This window comes from Propithecus coquereli, unplaced genomic scaffold, assembly GCF_000956105.1.
Source record: "Propithecus coquereli isolate 6110/MARCELLA unplaced genomic scaffold, Pcoq_1.0 Scaffold200, whole genome shotgun sequence".
Classification (NCBI taxonomy): domain Eukaryota; kingdom Metazoa; phylum Chordata; class Mammalia; order Primates; family Indriidae; genus Propithecus; species Propithecus coquereli.
Window position 1 is genome coordinate 702,719 of NW_012144968.1, and position 15,001 is coordinate 717,719.

At 35.0% G+C, this 15,001-nt stretch overlaps 1 protein-coding gene across 1 annotated transcript in view; it reads left to right on the forward strand.

Moving 5' to 3' along the window:
- The window catches only part of TRDN (triadin), a 442,356-nt gene that overhangs the window by 105,946 nt on the left and 321,409 nt on the right, over positions 1-15,001 (forward strand). Inside the window, exon 8 of the mRNA XM_012643801.1 lies at positions 13,060-13,173. Coding sequence (XP_012499255.1) covers positions 13,060-13,173 — 114 coding nt within the window. The remainder of the gene's footprint in view (positions 1-13,059; positions 13,174-15,001) is intronic.

The window sequence follows — 15,001 nt, forward strand, 5'->3', positions numbered from 1 at the left end:
GACCTCACTGCAGAATGCCATGTCCCTACAGCTTTCTTGCACGGCCTCGAGGGACAGGGGACAGAGACAACGTGATTAATATCCCTTTCAACTGAACTGAATCTGGTAACTGCAGTCTTGCAACAAAAGCATATTAATAAAGGCCAGTATTGTCTTGCTCATCTTACAAGCATCACTTTTCTGGAGGTGACCCAGGTAGTCATAAAGCTTTGAAGAAATTTATAGGAAGCAAAGACATTCAAAGGAATATATTTCTAAGCATGCCTAGGTTTTCCCAGTGATCAGTTACACATGATTTTGGATGAGCCAGAGCAAAAATTAACATCTCATAATCGCCATGTTTGTGTGATATAGACAGAAAATAAAAGAATTTTTCTGGGGTAAAAATTGAATGGTGTTCAAAAACTGGCCAGTACAAAATTATTGGTAGTAAATAATACAGTTGCAGATAGTAAAGTTTCAAATAATAATGCTAATTAACCTTAAATTGTACTAGCATGTGAATCTATATTACAGTGTCATGTTGTTGTTGTTTTAAATATATTTCATGTTCTTCCTTTTTGTGAAGAGCTCAAATCATTCTGCAGATATTATGTCTTTAATCCTAATGGTTGAATTCATTCCAGATTGGTCAGTCAATCCTATACAATCAGAACATTGAAGCTCATTCTGTTGAAACCTATTTATATTTGTACTTAGGGAGCTAATGTCTTCTTACTGTTCTCTTTACTTTTTTGATTCTTAATTCCTTTGGTCAGGGAAATTGGACACAGCTCTTGAGTACAGACTGATTAAGCTAACCATAGCTGAACTGGCTATGTGTTTCTATCTGCTAGAGGTCAAACAGAAACCCAACCGGTTCCACATGATTGGGATCTCTGCTGTTTTATCTTGAAGACTGTACTGTTAATTTAACAACTGCTGCTGGAGTGGATGTAGTGATGCAGATGGCACCATTTGCATTTTGGACCTGGCTCTATTAGAATCCTGATGTCAAAGACTTTGAGCAGTGGGCTGTAGAGTGGGTTTATTAAACTAGTGAGTCTTTCATAATTAAAACAGTGAATTTGGCTAAAGTTTAAAATAAATTTCTCAAAGGCTGGGCTGGAGATTAGTAACCTGAATATATTTCTTGAGCAGACCAAATATATTTTGGGAAAGTGAATATTTCACAAGAAAGAGAAAGTGGAGTTCCAGCTGTTCAATATTGAACTGGGCATCAGAGATAGGTTATTTTGTTTCACAATTTTTCTGTGTGAATATGAACAAAATATTTCATTTTATTGCTTAGTTTCCTATCTATAACTGAAGTAGAATAATGCCTGTTCTTTATTACCAAATAGTTTGGTAAAAATAAACATTTTATTATAACTACTCTGTTATGTAGATAACAGTTTTATAACTGTTCTTACATGTAGATATTGTTTTCTGTACACCATGTTCCATGTCAGTTTTGATTACATATGATAGATAGTTCGGATTTTAAATTGTTATCAAAGCATTTTAAACTCTTAGAAGAAAATATAGAATATCTCCAAGGTAATAGTAGTCTGTGATGATTATAAACAAGCTAGCAGATATATGAGGATAAAGGTTCATTATACTGAAGCTGAGAGGAAATAAAAACTTTGGTGATGGTGGATGCTAGATCACGTCATATTGTCTCTGTTTGTTTTTCTCCTTCAAGGGACTATATAATATACTAAAGGATTTTAGAAACATAGAAGTCACTGGGAAGCCTGTGAGTCTACACCTAGATAATTTGCTCATCTACTGCCATACAAAAAACCCAAAGAATATATAATCCTAGAGAATGTATATTTCCCAAACTATTTGATATAAATATGCTAATTCATTTTTACAGTGTCAAAGAATTAGTTTCAATTCTGACTTATTTTCATAGAAAATTAGGTACTCATTATAGTCATCCACATTAAATGATTTTAATTCGTCATATCTAGCTAACATTTATTTCTACTTTGTCCAATTGTTTATTTTGCTTGATGTTTTCCATTAGGGAAGGATGCAGCAGTTTCGTGGACCTAAAGAGTGAGCCCTTTAACTCATAACTTAACAATGAGTACTTATTATGGTTTTAAGTATGAGCTCTGGCATGTTATTAAAAGTTTACCTTTGAACTAAATTAACCTTGTGTTTTTTCTCCACATGAACAAGGTAGAAATTTATTTTATAAACAGAAGCAGAATAGCATATGTACTTGTGACCCTATATTGGATTCATTTGGTAATATAGTGGGACATTTTATTTGCTTAGAAGAAACTTTCAACCATACTTTAACTTTTCCTGGGTTACCAAATGTCATTCACCAAATTGTTATTTGTATAAATGGCCCCTGGTGAGCAGGTGGAATGAATTCACTACAATAGAGTAGTTGTGGGTACCAAGCAGAGTGCTCTAGTACAATTTAGCTTGAAGAATGCTGATTCCATATCAGGGTGATAGTTTCAAATGAAAGCTTTTATAGTTCAAAATGATCTTGAAGAATATACTTGTATTTAAAGCCTATAATTTTAGAATATATTCCTGTTTAACCTGTAAGAGCTAATAAATGTCCAGATGGAGGTGAATATATTAATGTATAAGGCTGTCTCAAGACCTCCACCCATGAGTATTTCAGGTGAATGGATACTCATGGTGGGATGTAAAGCCACATGTTAAAAGATAAAAGAAAATGTTGACCAATCTCCTCTGGCAGTCTTTCGTCTGGGGATTCTTTGTAGTTATAAACAGCTCTGTCCACAAATGTCTTAAATAAAAAGATATATACAGACTCATCATAAAGAAGGACAGAGACTGGTGATAGTTGTCATCAATAACGGTCCCAGTCTTGATTATTAAAGAATATTTCCCTGACCCATGGTAAATACTCAGACTTATCAATTCAATAAATAAACTAAGAGGACAGTGTGTGATTTTGACAAAGAAGGATGTCACCATCATTTTTCCTACTTTTAGAAAGGTTTTTAATTAGCCAATGTGGGTTAGCATGCAAGTTTATTAACTTTTGGCTATGTGACCTTGAACAAGGTAATTCATCTTTCTTTGCCTCTATTCACTTATCTGTAAAATGGGGATAATAGAGTTCTCATAAGGATTAAATGATTATAAAATGTATATATGAAATTCTTAAAAGAATTCTTATTTAATTTTAAACAGTATCAGCCAATTAGTCTGTTTAATTGCTTTTAATTATCTAATACTTTTTAATTAGTTCTGATTAGATAAGTGACAGTCCCTTACACATTACTTATCTGTGTTGCTTCTTTCTCTGTCTTTGATACCACTTGATATCCACCTGATGATAAGATGGAGGAAAATAGATATGTTATCCCAAGATTATGTAGCCTGGCATATAAGACCCTCCTCATGATCAATGATACCCTTACAAATTTCCAGCTCTGTGCACTTAACCACATATCTTCCCTGCTCTGCCACCTCCTCACTAAGCCTTCCCATCCATACCACCTCCTCCCCAGCACTCTAAACCCCAATAGTGCCCCCTATGCCATAGACAGGATGAACTTTTGGGTAGTCCCTAAGTAGGTACTGCTACTGTATCCTGACTCAGTGCTTCTGTAAGCTCTGTTCTCTCTGGCCATCAGGCCCCTGCCGTGTAGTTACTTGGCAGGATCCTGCTCATTTCTTTAATTCTAAGATGAAACATCAGTTCAGCAAAGTCTCAGTTTACAAAATCAATGTACACAAATCAGTAGCATTCCTATACACCAACAGCAGTCAAGCTGAGAAGCAAATAAAAGACTCAATACCTTTCACAATAGCAATAAATAAAATAAAATACCTAGGAATATATTTAACCAAAGAGGTGAAAGACCTCTACAGGGAGAACTATGAAACACTGAAGAAGAAAATTGCAGAGGATGTAAACAAATGGAAAAACCTATCGTGCTAATGGATCAGCAGAATCAACATCGTTAAAATATCTATAATACCCAAAATGATTTACACATTCAATGAAATCCTCATTAAAATATCATCATTTTTCACAGATGCAGAAAAAATAATTCTACTCTTTGTATGGAACTAGAAAAGACGCTGAATAGCCAAAGCAACCAAACAAAAAGAACAAATTGGGAGGCATCACTTTACCAGACTTCATGCCATACTACAAAGCTATAGTAACCAAAACATCATGGTACTGGCACAAGAACAGACACATAGAGCAATGGATCAGAACAGAGATCCCAGATATAAAACCATCTTCATATTGCCATCTGATCTTTGACAAAGCAGACAAAAAACATACACTGGGGAAAAGGATCTCTATTCAACTGGTGCTGGGAAAATTGGTTAGCCACATGTAGAAGACTGAAACAGGATCCACATCTCTTACCTCTCACAAAAATCAACTCACAATGGATAACAGACTTAAACCTAAGGCACAAAACCATAATAATTCTAGAAGAAAATGTTGGAAAAACTCTCATATACATCAGCCAAGGCAAAGAATTTATGAAGGAGACCCAAAAGGCAATCACAGCAACATCGAAAGCATAATAAATAAATGGGACCTGATTAAATTAAAAAGGTAGGCTTATACATTGTTGGTGGGACTGAAAACTTGTACAACCTCTGTGGAAAGTAGTATGAAGACATCTCAAAAACCTAAAAGTAGAACTACCATTTGATCTAGCATTCCCACTACTAGGTATTTACCCAAAGGAAAAAAGACATTCTATAATAAGTACATCTGTACTCAAATGTTTATTGCAACATAATTCACAATCACCAATATGTAGAATCTACTCAAGTGCCCATTAATACATGAGTGGATTAATAAAATGTGGTATATGTGTACCATGGAGTACTACTCATCCATAAAAAAAATGCTGAACTAATATCTTTTGCAACAACCTGGATGGAACTGGAGACTATCCTTCTAAGCGAAGTATTGCAAGAATGAAAAAACAAACACCACATGTACTCACCATTGAATTGGAACTAATTGATCAACACCCACATGCACATATAATAGTAAAACTCGATGGAAATCAAGCTGGTGGGAGGACAGAATGGATAAATTCATACTAAATGCATACTATCTGGATGATGGACACATTTATAACTATGACTCAAACTGTACAAAAACAATTCATGTGACCAAAATGTTTGTACCCTTGTTATATTCTGAAAAAATACGAAAGCAACGTCAGTTCCTTTAAGAGGCCTTCTTTGCTATTCCTCACTAGGGGCACTTAGGCACTTTCTCCATGCTACTGTTACATGCCAGCCTTCACCTTTCAAAGCATTTTGGCCACAAATTTTAATTGTGAAGATATCGATCTAACTTACGAGGGCAGGAGCTGTGTTTGTCTTCATGTTTGTCTAGGTCGGCTTTGCCACTGACTCTTATGATTTTGTGCTTTCTTATCCACAAACAAAGAGATTTAGGCTCAATAGTCTCTCTGGTTCTGGCCAGCTTTGAATTTGTGTGCTTACAGTAAATTAAAAATCATTCTAACATCTAACAATGTACCCAACACACTCAATAAATATTGAAATAAAGAATTAATTAGTGAATGAAGTATTCATTTCTTCTATTTGGTTAATCTCTACTTGGTTCCTATGGGCAAATTTTGCATTTGACATTTCTGTGTTTACTTTTAAATATATGTGTGCGTGTGTATATATATATATATATATATATATATATATATAATTATTCAGCTGTATTTGGGCCATTGTAATGTCAAATTTATTTTGTCAGTAGCAATGAACAATTTAATAATAACTATCTGTAACATGTAATCTGAAAACATCCACACTGAAACAACAAAAATTATAATAATACTGATTAAAGTAGTATGGATCAATGTGGACTAATTGGAAAATGAAAAAAAAAAGGAAAGAAAATTCATGATAATCCAATTATCCAGGGAAAAATAGTAATGTAGTTATAATTTCCTCTAGTTTTTTCCTCCAGGTAGTTTGGTTTTTGTATATTGCTTTATTTTTTTTGCAATTGCATATTTTGTTAATTTCACATATTAGGTCATTATATATGAAATGTCTGATTTTGAATTAAAAGTTTAGTTTATTATATCTCAAACGAGAAACAGTACAATTAATCAAAGTATGTGCCTAAACTGTTGACACAGTTTTGCCATCTTAATGGTAGCTTGCTTATGCCAGTAACAAAGAAGCCTGGAGAGTAAGTGGCAATGAAATCGTGAAAGGCATTTTCCACAGCTTGTTGAGAATTGAGTATTTTTCCTTGCAAGAAGTGGTCCAAAGCCTGGAAGAAGTGGTAGTCAGTTGGTGCAAGGTCTAGTGAATATGCTGGATGATAGAGTTTCCAAGTCCAGTTTCTGTAGTTTGAGCAGTGTTGTTTTTTGTGACATGTAGTCTTGCAAGAGCATTGGCCTGTCTCTATTAATCAGTCTCAGCTGCTTAATTGCAAGCATCCTCACCATTTTGTACAATTGCTTGCAGTAGGCATCTAATGTAATCGACTGACCGGGTTTCATGAAGCTGTAGTGGATCATACCAGCGCTGGACCACCAAACACACACCATTAGCTTTGTTTTGTGAATATTCAGTTTTGGATTGTGTTTGGCACTTCATCTTTATCTAATCATTGTGATGAATGCTTGTGATTGTCAAAAATAATCCATTTTTCATCACACATACTATGGTGTAGAAATGGTTCACCTTTATGTCATGACAGCAAAGAAAGGCAAGCTTCCAGAGGGTTTCTCTTCTGATGCTCATTTAATTCATGTGGTACCCATCTATTCAGCTTCTTTACCTTTCCCATTTGTTTCACATGGTCCAATATTGTTGGAATAGTAATGTCGAACTTTGTGGCTAATTGATGTGTAGATTGAGATGGATTCACTTCCAATACAGCTTTCAGCTCATCATTATCCACCTTGGTCTCAGGTCATCCTTGTGGCTCATTTTCATGATTAAAATTACCAGAATGGAACTTCTCAAATCACTGACATACTGTGCATCCATTAGCCACGTCCTTCCTAAACACTTCATTGATATTTTGAGCTGTGTGCACTGCATTGGTTCCACGATAGAACTCATATTCAAAAATAACACAAATTTTTGACTTACCCATGGTTTCACAAAAATTGCTCTAAAAAAAAAAAAATTTGAAAGACAATCACAAGCCAAAATGTGCATTTGAAAGAATGAGAATGTACCTTCACAATAAAAAAAAAATTATCAGAGTGACATGTCAGAGATATCAACTGTCAAACTTAGTACTTAAGGAAGTCAGACATTCCATACTTAATAACCTAATATTTAGGCTTCTATTTAACTATTAAGCATGCCAATTTAGTCATAGAACAAAACAATCCAGAAAAGACAAGAACCTGGTGGTAAACATATAACTAGAAAAAGAACTTTTTTTTCAAGAAGGCTCCTAGACAAAAGGAGGGCCTGCTAGGCAGTCAGAAGAGTAGGTGTCTGCTGCACTCACCGGAATTGTCAGGTGTTCAGGTGAAGAACTGACCTCAGAAATGAGGAAGAAGTTCACATGGCAGAAATGTATACTGACAGATGGCATGTGGTCTGCTTCAGAGTGGGTTAGCTGACGGAAATAAGGTGTATTCTGGCAGGCAGATAGTGTAAATGGTGAAAGTGACCACAACCATTAGGTGATAATAGACATTAATTTATTCACAGCACTTACTTTATGCCAAACACCATACTAGGCACTAAAATTTCAACAATCAATAAGACCTAGTCCATTCATAGACCCGAAAATGTAAATATGCAGTTATACCACCTTGTGGTTAAGAACTCCACAGAGATATCCTGAAGGAGAGATGCAGTTTGAGGTCTGTCTGCCTCTGTTGCTAAGTCTGATTGCAGTTTTCTGGTAGGGCATTAGAGGAACGAATGGCTTGGTGCTCAGATGTGGACTTTGGAACTTAAAATGGAAGACATAAACGCTAAGTCAGAGATCAGTTCTTAAAGAATCAGGTGGAAATTTGGTAAAAGGGGCACAACAGAAATCTAATTATTAGAATTAGCATCAATATTAGTATTAGTATTAATTTTCTAGGGCTGCCATAACTAAGTACCAAAACTGGGTGGCTTAAAATAACCACAGTTTGTTTCACAGTTATAGAGGCTAGAAGTCCAAAGTCAAGGTTTCCACAGGATTAGTTCCTTCTGAGGGCTACGAGGGAGAATCTGTTCCATGGCTCTCTCCTAGCTTCTGGTGGTTTGACAGCAAACTTGGTCTTGTAGATGAATCTGTCCAGTTTCTGCCTTCCTCTTCAAAGGGTGTTCTCCCTGTGCCTCTGTCTTTTCACACAGTGTTCCCTCTGCATGTGTCTATCTCTGTGTCCTAATTTCCCTTTTTTCTAAGGACGCCAGGCATATTGGATTAGGGACCAGCCTGATGACTTGATTTTAACTTGATTGTCTCTGTAAAAACCCAATTTCCAAATAAAGTCTCATTCTGAGGTACTGGGGGTTAAGACTTCAATGTATCTTTTCAGGGGGACACAACTCAATCCATAATAGTATCATATGCACCAGGTCAGAGGAATGTTTTCTTATAGGGTGATTTAGAACAGTAACACCGAGTGATTTAGGATTTAAGTTTCTGGGAAACAAATGCAGGATTGAAATCATCAGCTGACAGAAGATTTAGCTGATGGTGAGGCTGAAAATTCAAAGAGAATAGGACATGAAAATATACCTAAATATCCTAGAACCTTTTATAAAAATTAATGTAGTCATCCTGTATTGTATAAACTTTTATTTTTGTCTTCTCTCAGCTGCACTTAATTGACTCCTTAAAGTATAAAATATATTTTCTTTTCCTTTCTGGCAGCTGTGAAATCTAAACCTAGAAAATGAGAACAGAAGGCTGTACACAAAGCTACGCATCACTGCCTCCATAGCGATTGTTCACTTATTAGGAAGTGATTGCAATTCTTACTGTGTCTACGTAGCCCCAGGTGAAGGGGAAATTGTCCGTACAATTAAATTAAATTTAAGAATAAAACTAATATTTTAGAATGAGAAAATCTCTTTTATGAGTTGATGCATATGTATCAGATGAGATTTGTAACTTTGGGTAATTTTCCAAATCTTCACTTGACTAGATATTTAAAAGTAATTTTATTATAAAGAAGAAGCATACACACTATTGAAAGGTAGATCGTAGATAAAGTGCTTGGAGAATCCAATCAGCCCACTTTGGCTCATAAGAACAAGTTTACAGTCTGCACAAGACCTTGGACAGACAAGGCCATGGAGTTTTTTTATTCAAGAATGCTTTTCTATGAGAGTTTATATTGTCTCTTAAAAAACATGTAGACCATTTTGCCTCAGCACAGAATTGAAATTCTACAAATTTGTTACAAAAAGAATGAAAGATACACATGGAGACGTACACATTAACCAAGAGTACATCAGGAGTTTTTCTTTAGTAGCGACTGAATCAAAATTTGTTTTTTAAGAGTTTAAGATGAATGAATGTGTATGATGTTCTTATATAAAGAAAAATGATGAATGAAAACATGGATGTATATGAATTCTATGAAGCTGTTTGAAATGTTGACCTATTTAAAATTTATACAGTACTTTAGTACTAATACCTATGATTTAAAAAGCATTAGAAATGTGAAAAGCAGAGAAAGTAATTAAAAGAAAAATCAGAAAAATCTATTACATATAATCGTACTCCCTGTAGTCTTTTTATAATGAAAAGATATAGTGCTTACTTGCTTATCTATCTGATTTCTTTTGGTTTAGGTACTCAAGTTTAATCCTATGCAGTAGTCTGATGTCAAATCTGAGCTCTAGAGTTTTGGTTAATTCAATTTATTTGCTAACCATCAACTGAAGAATGTAGTAGCCTATACAAATCAATATTTTAAAAATTTGGCACCAAAACTTTTGATTTTTGAACTAAGAGAAGAGAGATCAAGAAAAGAACTCTGACAACATGGTCTCTATTGTTTGACACCAGGAAGTGTTTTGCCCCATAAAGAACAGCAGGGTCAGGCACACTGTGATCTCTGATATACTTTAGAAAAAGACACAGTCTGCCTGGCGGCTTCCAGGGTCAAGTGCAAAAGCAGATAGCACAGCTTGGGGAGTGCTGGAGAAGGGCCATATGGGAGGGTAAGAGATGCGCTTGAGTTGAGTGGAGCTGAATGTTCTGGTCAGGGAAAGGTCAGAGTCTGGGCAAGTGCAGGAACAGAAAGGCCATGCCAACTCCAATGCCAAACATCAGGGCCATTCCAACTGGTAGATTCCATTTGTTTTTAATTATCAGCATACCAAAGGGACTTTTGTTTCTTGTAAATAAGGACACAAACATATTAAGCTCTAGCAGGTGCAAAAAGCTTATTTTATCCTAAGCTAAAACAGTCCTGGCTGAGATATAACTTTGCCAAACAGGGCTGGTGACAGGAGGTACTCTTCTCTTCTTCTTCTATATGAAAACTCCTGGTTATGGGTTCTAGGCAAAGAGATGCACAAGCAAAAGCAATGGTTATGGCAAATCGTTTTTGTTTTAGAATGATTGCCAAAGCAGTTACTGATTGTTGCATTGTTGTGTTGAAAGACATTTCAAAACTTGGTATTTTAGCACAGTCTTGCCAAAGTTTGAAGTTTCCATCCAAGAAGGCTTGGTGGCTGTCTGCCATTTTGAACAGCTCTCTAGAGCACATGGATCCAGCTGCTTCACTAAACAATGTTATGGTGCCATTTCTGAGAGATCTGATGAAATTCCAGCATTCAATACCGTGTCTGTAAATCAAAACTTCGACTGGGAGGAACCAGATTCTTCCCCAGGGTAACAGAAATGAGGCATTAATATGCTAATTTGAGTCTGAATTCAGCCCCTTTGCTCTTTTGATTTTGCATTAATTCTCCCATTTATGCCTGTGCACATGTCAATCTGAAAATCCTTTAGTGGAATGGACAACCAGCTGTCCGAGGTGGGTGAATCCCATTCTTTCCAGAGGCAGAGACAAAGATTAGGTGTTCCCCGGGGTCTTTCCAATCAGAGCTCTGAAAGCACAGCTTATCTCACACAAACTTGGTTCCCCCTAGAGAAACTTTAAAAGAGGCTTTGTTTTTGCCAAGATTTTCTTCTGGTTTTTAGCTTAATTACTAGTGATCTAAAGGAACCAAATAAACCATTTGCAGTCAGTGTGAATGCTGATTTCCTTGCTGTATTTTGTGAGATATTTATATTGAACTTAGTAGCTCAGAAACACCTAAAAGAACCATTAAATGTGGAAAGAAAAAATAATATCTATGTGTTCTAAGGAATTTTTTTACTCCTGTTTCTACGTTTTAATTATTTAAGAACTTTTAATAAATTGTAAAATACTTTCAAATGATTGGAAGCAAGTAGTGCCTATTATATCTATACCATATCATTCATAAACAAAAATTTAACTAGAAGATGAAACTAGCTCTTCTGATAGCATTTTAGAATTTCACTCATACAAAGGTATTTTGAAGAGTCTACTATGTGACAGACACCACATGATGAGCCAGCGATGCAAAAACAAAATTATATGGTGTAGCTTCTAAAGATTTCGTCTACTGGGTAGTCAGATATGTGAACAACTGTAGTGTTATTATTTAATTGCTAAAATAGAATTATGTATAAAGTGCAATTGGTGGTGTATGGAACGAGTAGAGATCGAAAAAAAAAAAAAAAAACCACAACAGAAGAGGAGGCATTAGAACCACAATGAAAGAATGCATGGAACAGGGAAAGGAAAATAAGAAATGTGGGTGTGGGAATTCTAGGTAGAAGGCACAAACAGACAGAGATGCAAAGGCATTGTGAGGGGACATGGTGTGCCTGTGGAGCTATAAGCATTTTGTTAAAATGGGAATGTACTGGAATGTAAGGTTCAAGGAGAAATTCCTGGTAGATGAGCTTGGATTGGCAAGCAAATGTCAGATCACTAGAGCAATTAAATACTTTTATATTTGATATAGTACCTACTATGTGGCAGATACTATCCTAAGCAGTGAGGAGGATGCTAATATTTAAAAGAGGTGAATGATAGGATCAGATTGTCATGTTTGAAAGGTTACTGTGAGAGAGAAAAATCTAAATCTAAAGGTTCAAAAGATTAGTCAGAGTGTAATTATAATAAGTGTAATAATATTCCCAAGATGGACATTCTGCTCCAACTTTCTAAAGTAGTTTCTTTCCTTTTTGTCCTTCCCTCTCTCTTCTTAGGCTAATTGCTTCTAATTTTTCATTCTTAAATGTCACTTCTAGCAAGGGGCCTTCGCCAAACGTGCAGACGACATTAGGTCCCATTTTGTATATCAACGTGTCGTCCCCCGTATTTGCTTCATAGCAATTATAACGACAAGTACCTATCTTTGTAATTATCTGTTTAGCACCCATCACCCATTAACTTGTTTTTTTTTCTATATATTTTTAGTTTTCCAGATAATTTTTTCTAGTAGAGATGGGGTCTCGCTCTTGCTCAGGCTGGTCTCGAACCCCTGAGCTCATACAATCCGCCCGCCTTGGCCACCCAGAGTGCCAGGGTTACAGACGTGAGCCACCGCGCCTGGCCCGTCACCCATTAACTTGACATCGTGATGATAGGGATGGAATCTGTCCTGCCTAGAAGAGTCTTTAGCTCATAGAAAGTGTTTTCTCTATATTCTTATATAAATAAATGATAGGGAGTGTAATATTGGATAAAAGAAGATGGGTAAGAGGAATTACAAAGGTATTATTGAAAGAGCTTGGGCTCCTTTGGTATATGACCTTTTTTTAAATTTTATAATTCATTAAAGTTTGGAAAAGCTGAGGGATATTCTTATCTTTGCAATCAGACCTGGCTTTGGTACGAGATTATACTTGGGGATGAAATAAAAAATAAATCTATAAATATCCTGAAGTCTAAACCTCTAACTATGTAAAATCTCGTGGCAGTTAATGGAAGATTTCTAAAAGTAGCAGGTAAGTTTTCAACATCAAAAACTGCCATGCAGTTGTCTGGTTATTTATTCCTTGTATTTAGATGAAAAGTATTATCTTTTTCGTTCCAGTTACACACAGAGAAAAAGAAAAAGACAGAGAAAAAGTAAAAGAAAAAGACAAAGAAAAAGTAAAAGAAAAAGACAAAGAAAAAGTAAAAGAAAAAGAAAAACCTGAAAAGAAAGGTATGCAGTAATTCTTACTGTTTTAACACACCAAGTTCTTTCCCATTCTTTACATTCAGATTTTGACCATTCATTTCTTTTTAAAAATTATGTTATAATTATTTCCTTGGGATAGAATCTGAAAAGAGGAATTTCTGGATTGAGGGGAATAAAATACTTAAGACCTGAATTCTGTTACCACTTTACTTTCCAGAAATGTTGTGTCAATTTTTCCTCTGGCAGTTTTAAGCCTAACTTAGCAATGAGGATATTATTTCAGAAAATGCTTGCCAATTTGATAGGTAAGAAAGCAGATCTCATCATTTTAACCTACGTATTTTAATTACCTATTAGACTGCTTTTTATTTTTTATTTGTAATTATTTATTTAGAATAGATAATACAATGTCATTACTCAACACGTAAAAGATACATCGTGAAAACCTTCCTGCTCCCACCTTCTTGGTTCCACTCCATCTCACCCCATATACTCATAGTAAACCACTCCTGTGAGTTTTATATACATCCTTCCAGAGCTTTATTATTTCTTTAGCAGATAATACATATCATCTCTCCCTATTTATTACACAAAATCTAGTATGTCATATATTTTGACTTTTACAATTTAACAATATATCCTGAAATCTTTTCATGTCAGTGAATAGATACTTTCCTCATTCTTTTTAAAAAGCTGCATAGTATTTAAATGGGAATATTTCCTTCCACTGTATTTTTGAACTGCTTCTTATTTGTGAGAAGATTAAATGTCACTTTTAGTGATGTACATTATCTTCTTGTGTAACTGTTCACACTCATTGCCCATTTCTCCTTATGACGTGTGTGTGTGTCATTTGGGTATGTAGATTCCTTGGTGTAACACTTGTTTCAAATATTTTTCTCAGTTTGTTTTGCATTTGATGTTATGATTTCTGTCTGTGCAAACGTACATGTATGAGTCCATATATGAGTGTATGCATGTGTGTGTATGGTTAAATTCTTGAATTTTTACATGGCTAGATATGCTGGCATTTTCTTGTGGTCTTTCTGCTTTTGAACCTTCATTCAACAACTAATTCAGTAGCCACTAATAGTTTCCCCAAGTTTTTAAAAAGTTATTTCCTATTTTACGTTTAACTTTAACTCATCAGAAATTCATTTCAATGTATGATGTGAGGCAATATTCTAATTAATTTTTGATGTTTAGAGTCAATCATGTCTAGGATATATGAGCTAGATTTGAGCTGATTTATGCATCCACAGTTTGCATAGTCTGCTGAGTTTTCTTGTTTTATTTAACATTCCACTTTGGTAGAACATATTATGACATTTAGGAATCAGATTAGTTGAAACATGCTTCAGTGTAATTTATTGTATATTCACATCGAAAAATTTGAATTAAATAGTTGTTATTTTATTCATGTTAACTTAGTGAAAATTTCCATGAATTTCAATACAACCATCTTCTTTCTCTGTTCTGGAAAATAGTGACCATTTTTTGTCTGCTATTGAATTATACAGAATTATTAGCATCAGATTCTATGTACTCCAACTAAAGGAAATATTCTGATATTTCTTATGATTTTTTTCAACCTCCACATTAGCTAAATGTTTTTTTGTTTAAAAATATTATTGAGAATGTTTTGCCCTTAAATTATAAATGTTGCAGAAAATGTATCCAAATTGAAAAGCAGAAATAAAATGCTACATTGTAAGTGCTCTTACATTTACTGTATGCCAATTAAAGGATTTTTTTTAAGAGATAGGTTATTACAATGTAGTCAGATGACCTTGTGTGAATTGTGCCCTGCTTAGTCTGGCATAGGACTCCTTCTGCTAACATTGTCTAAGTT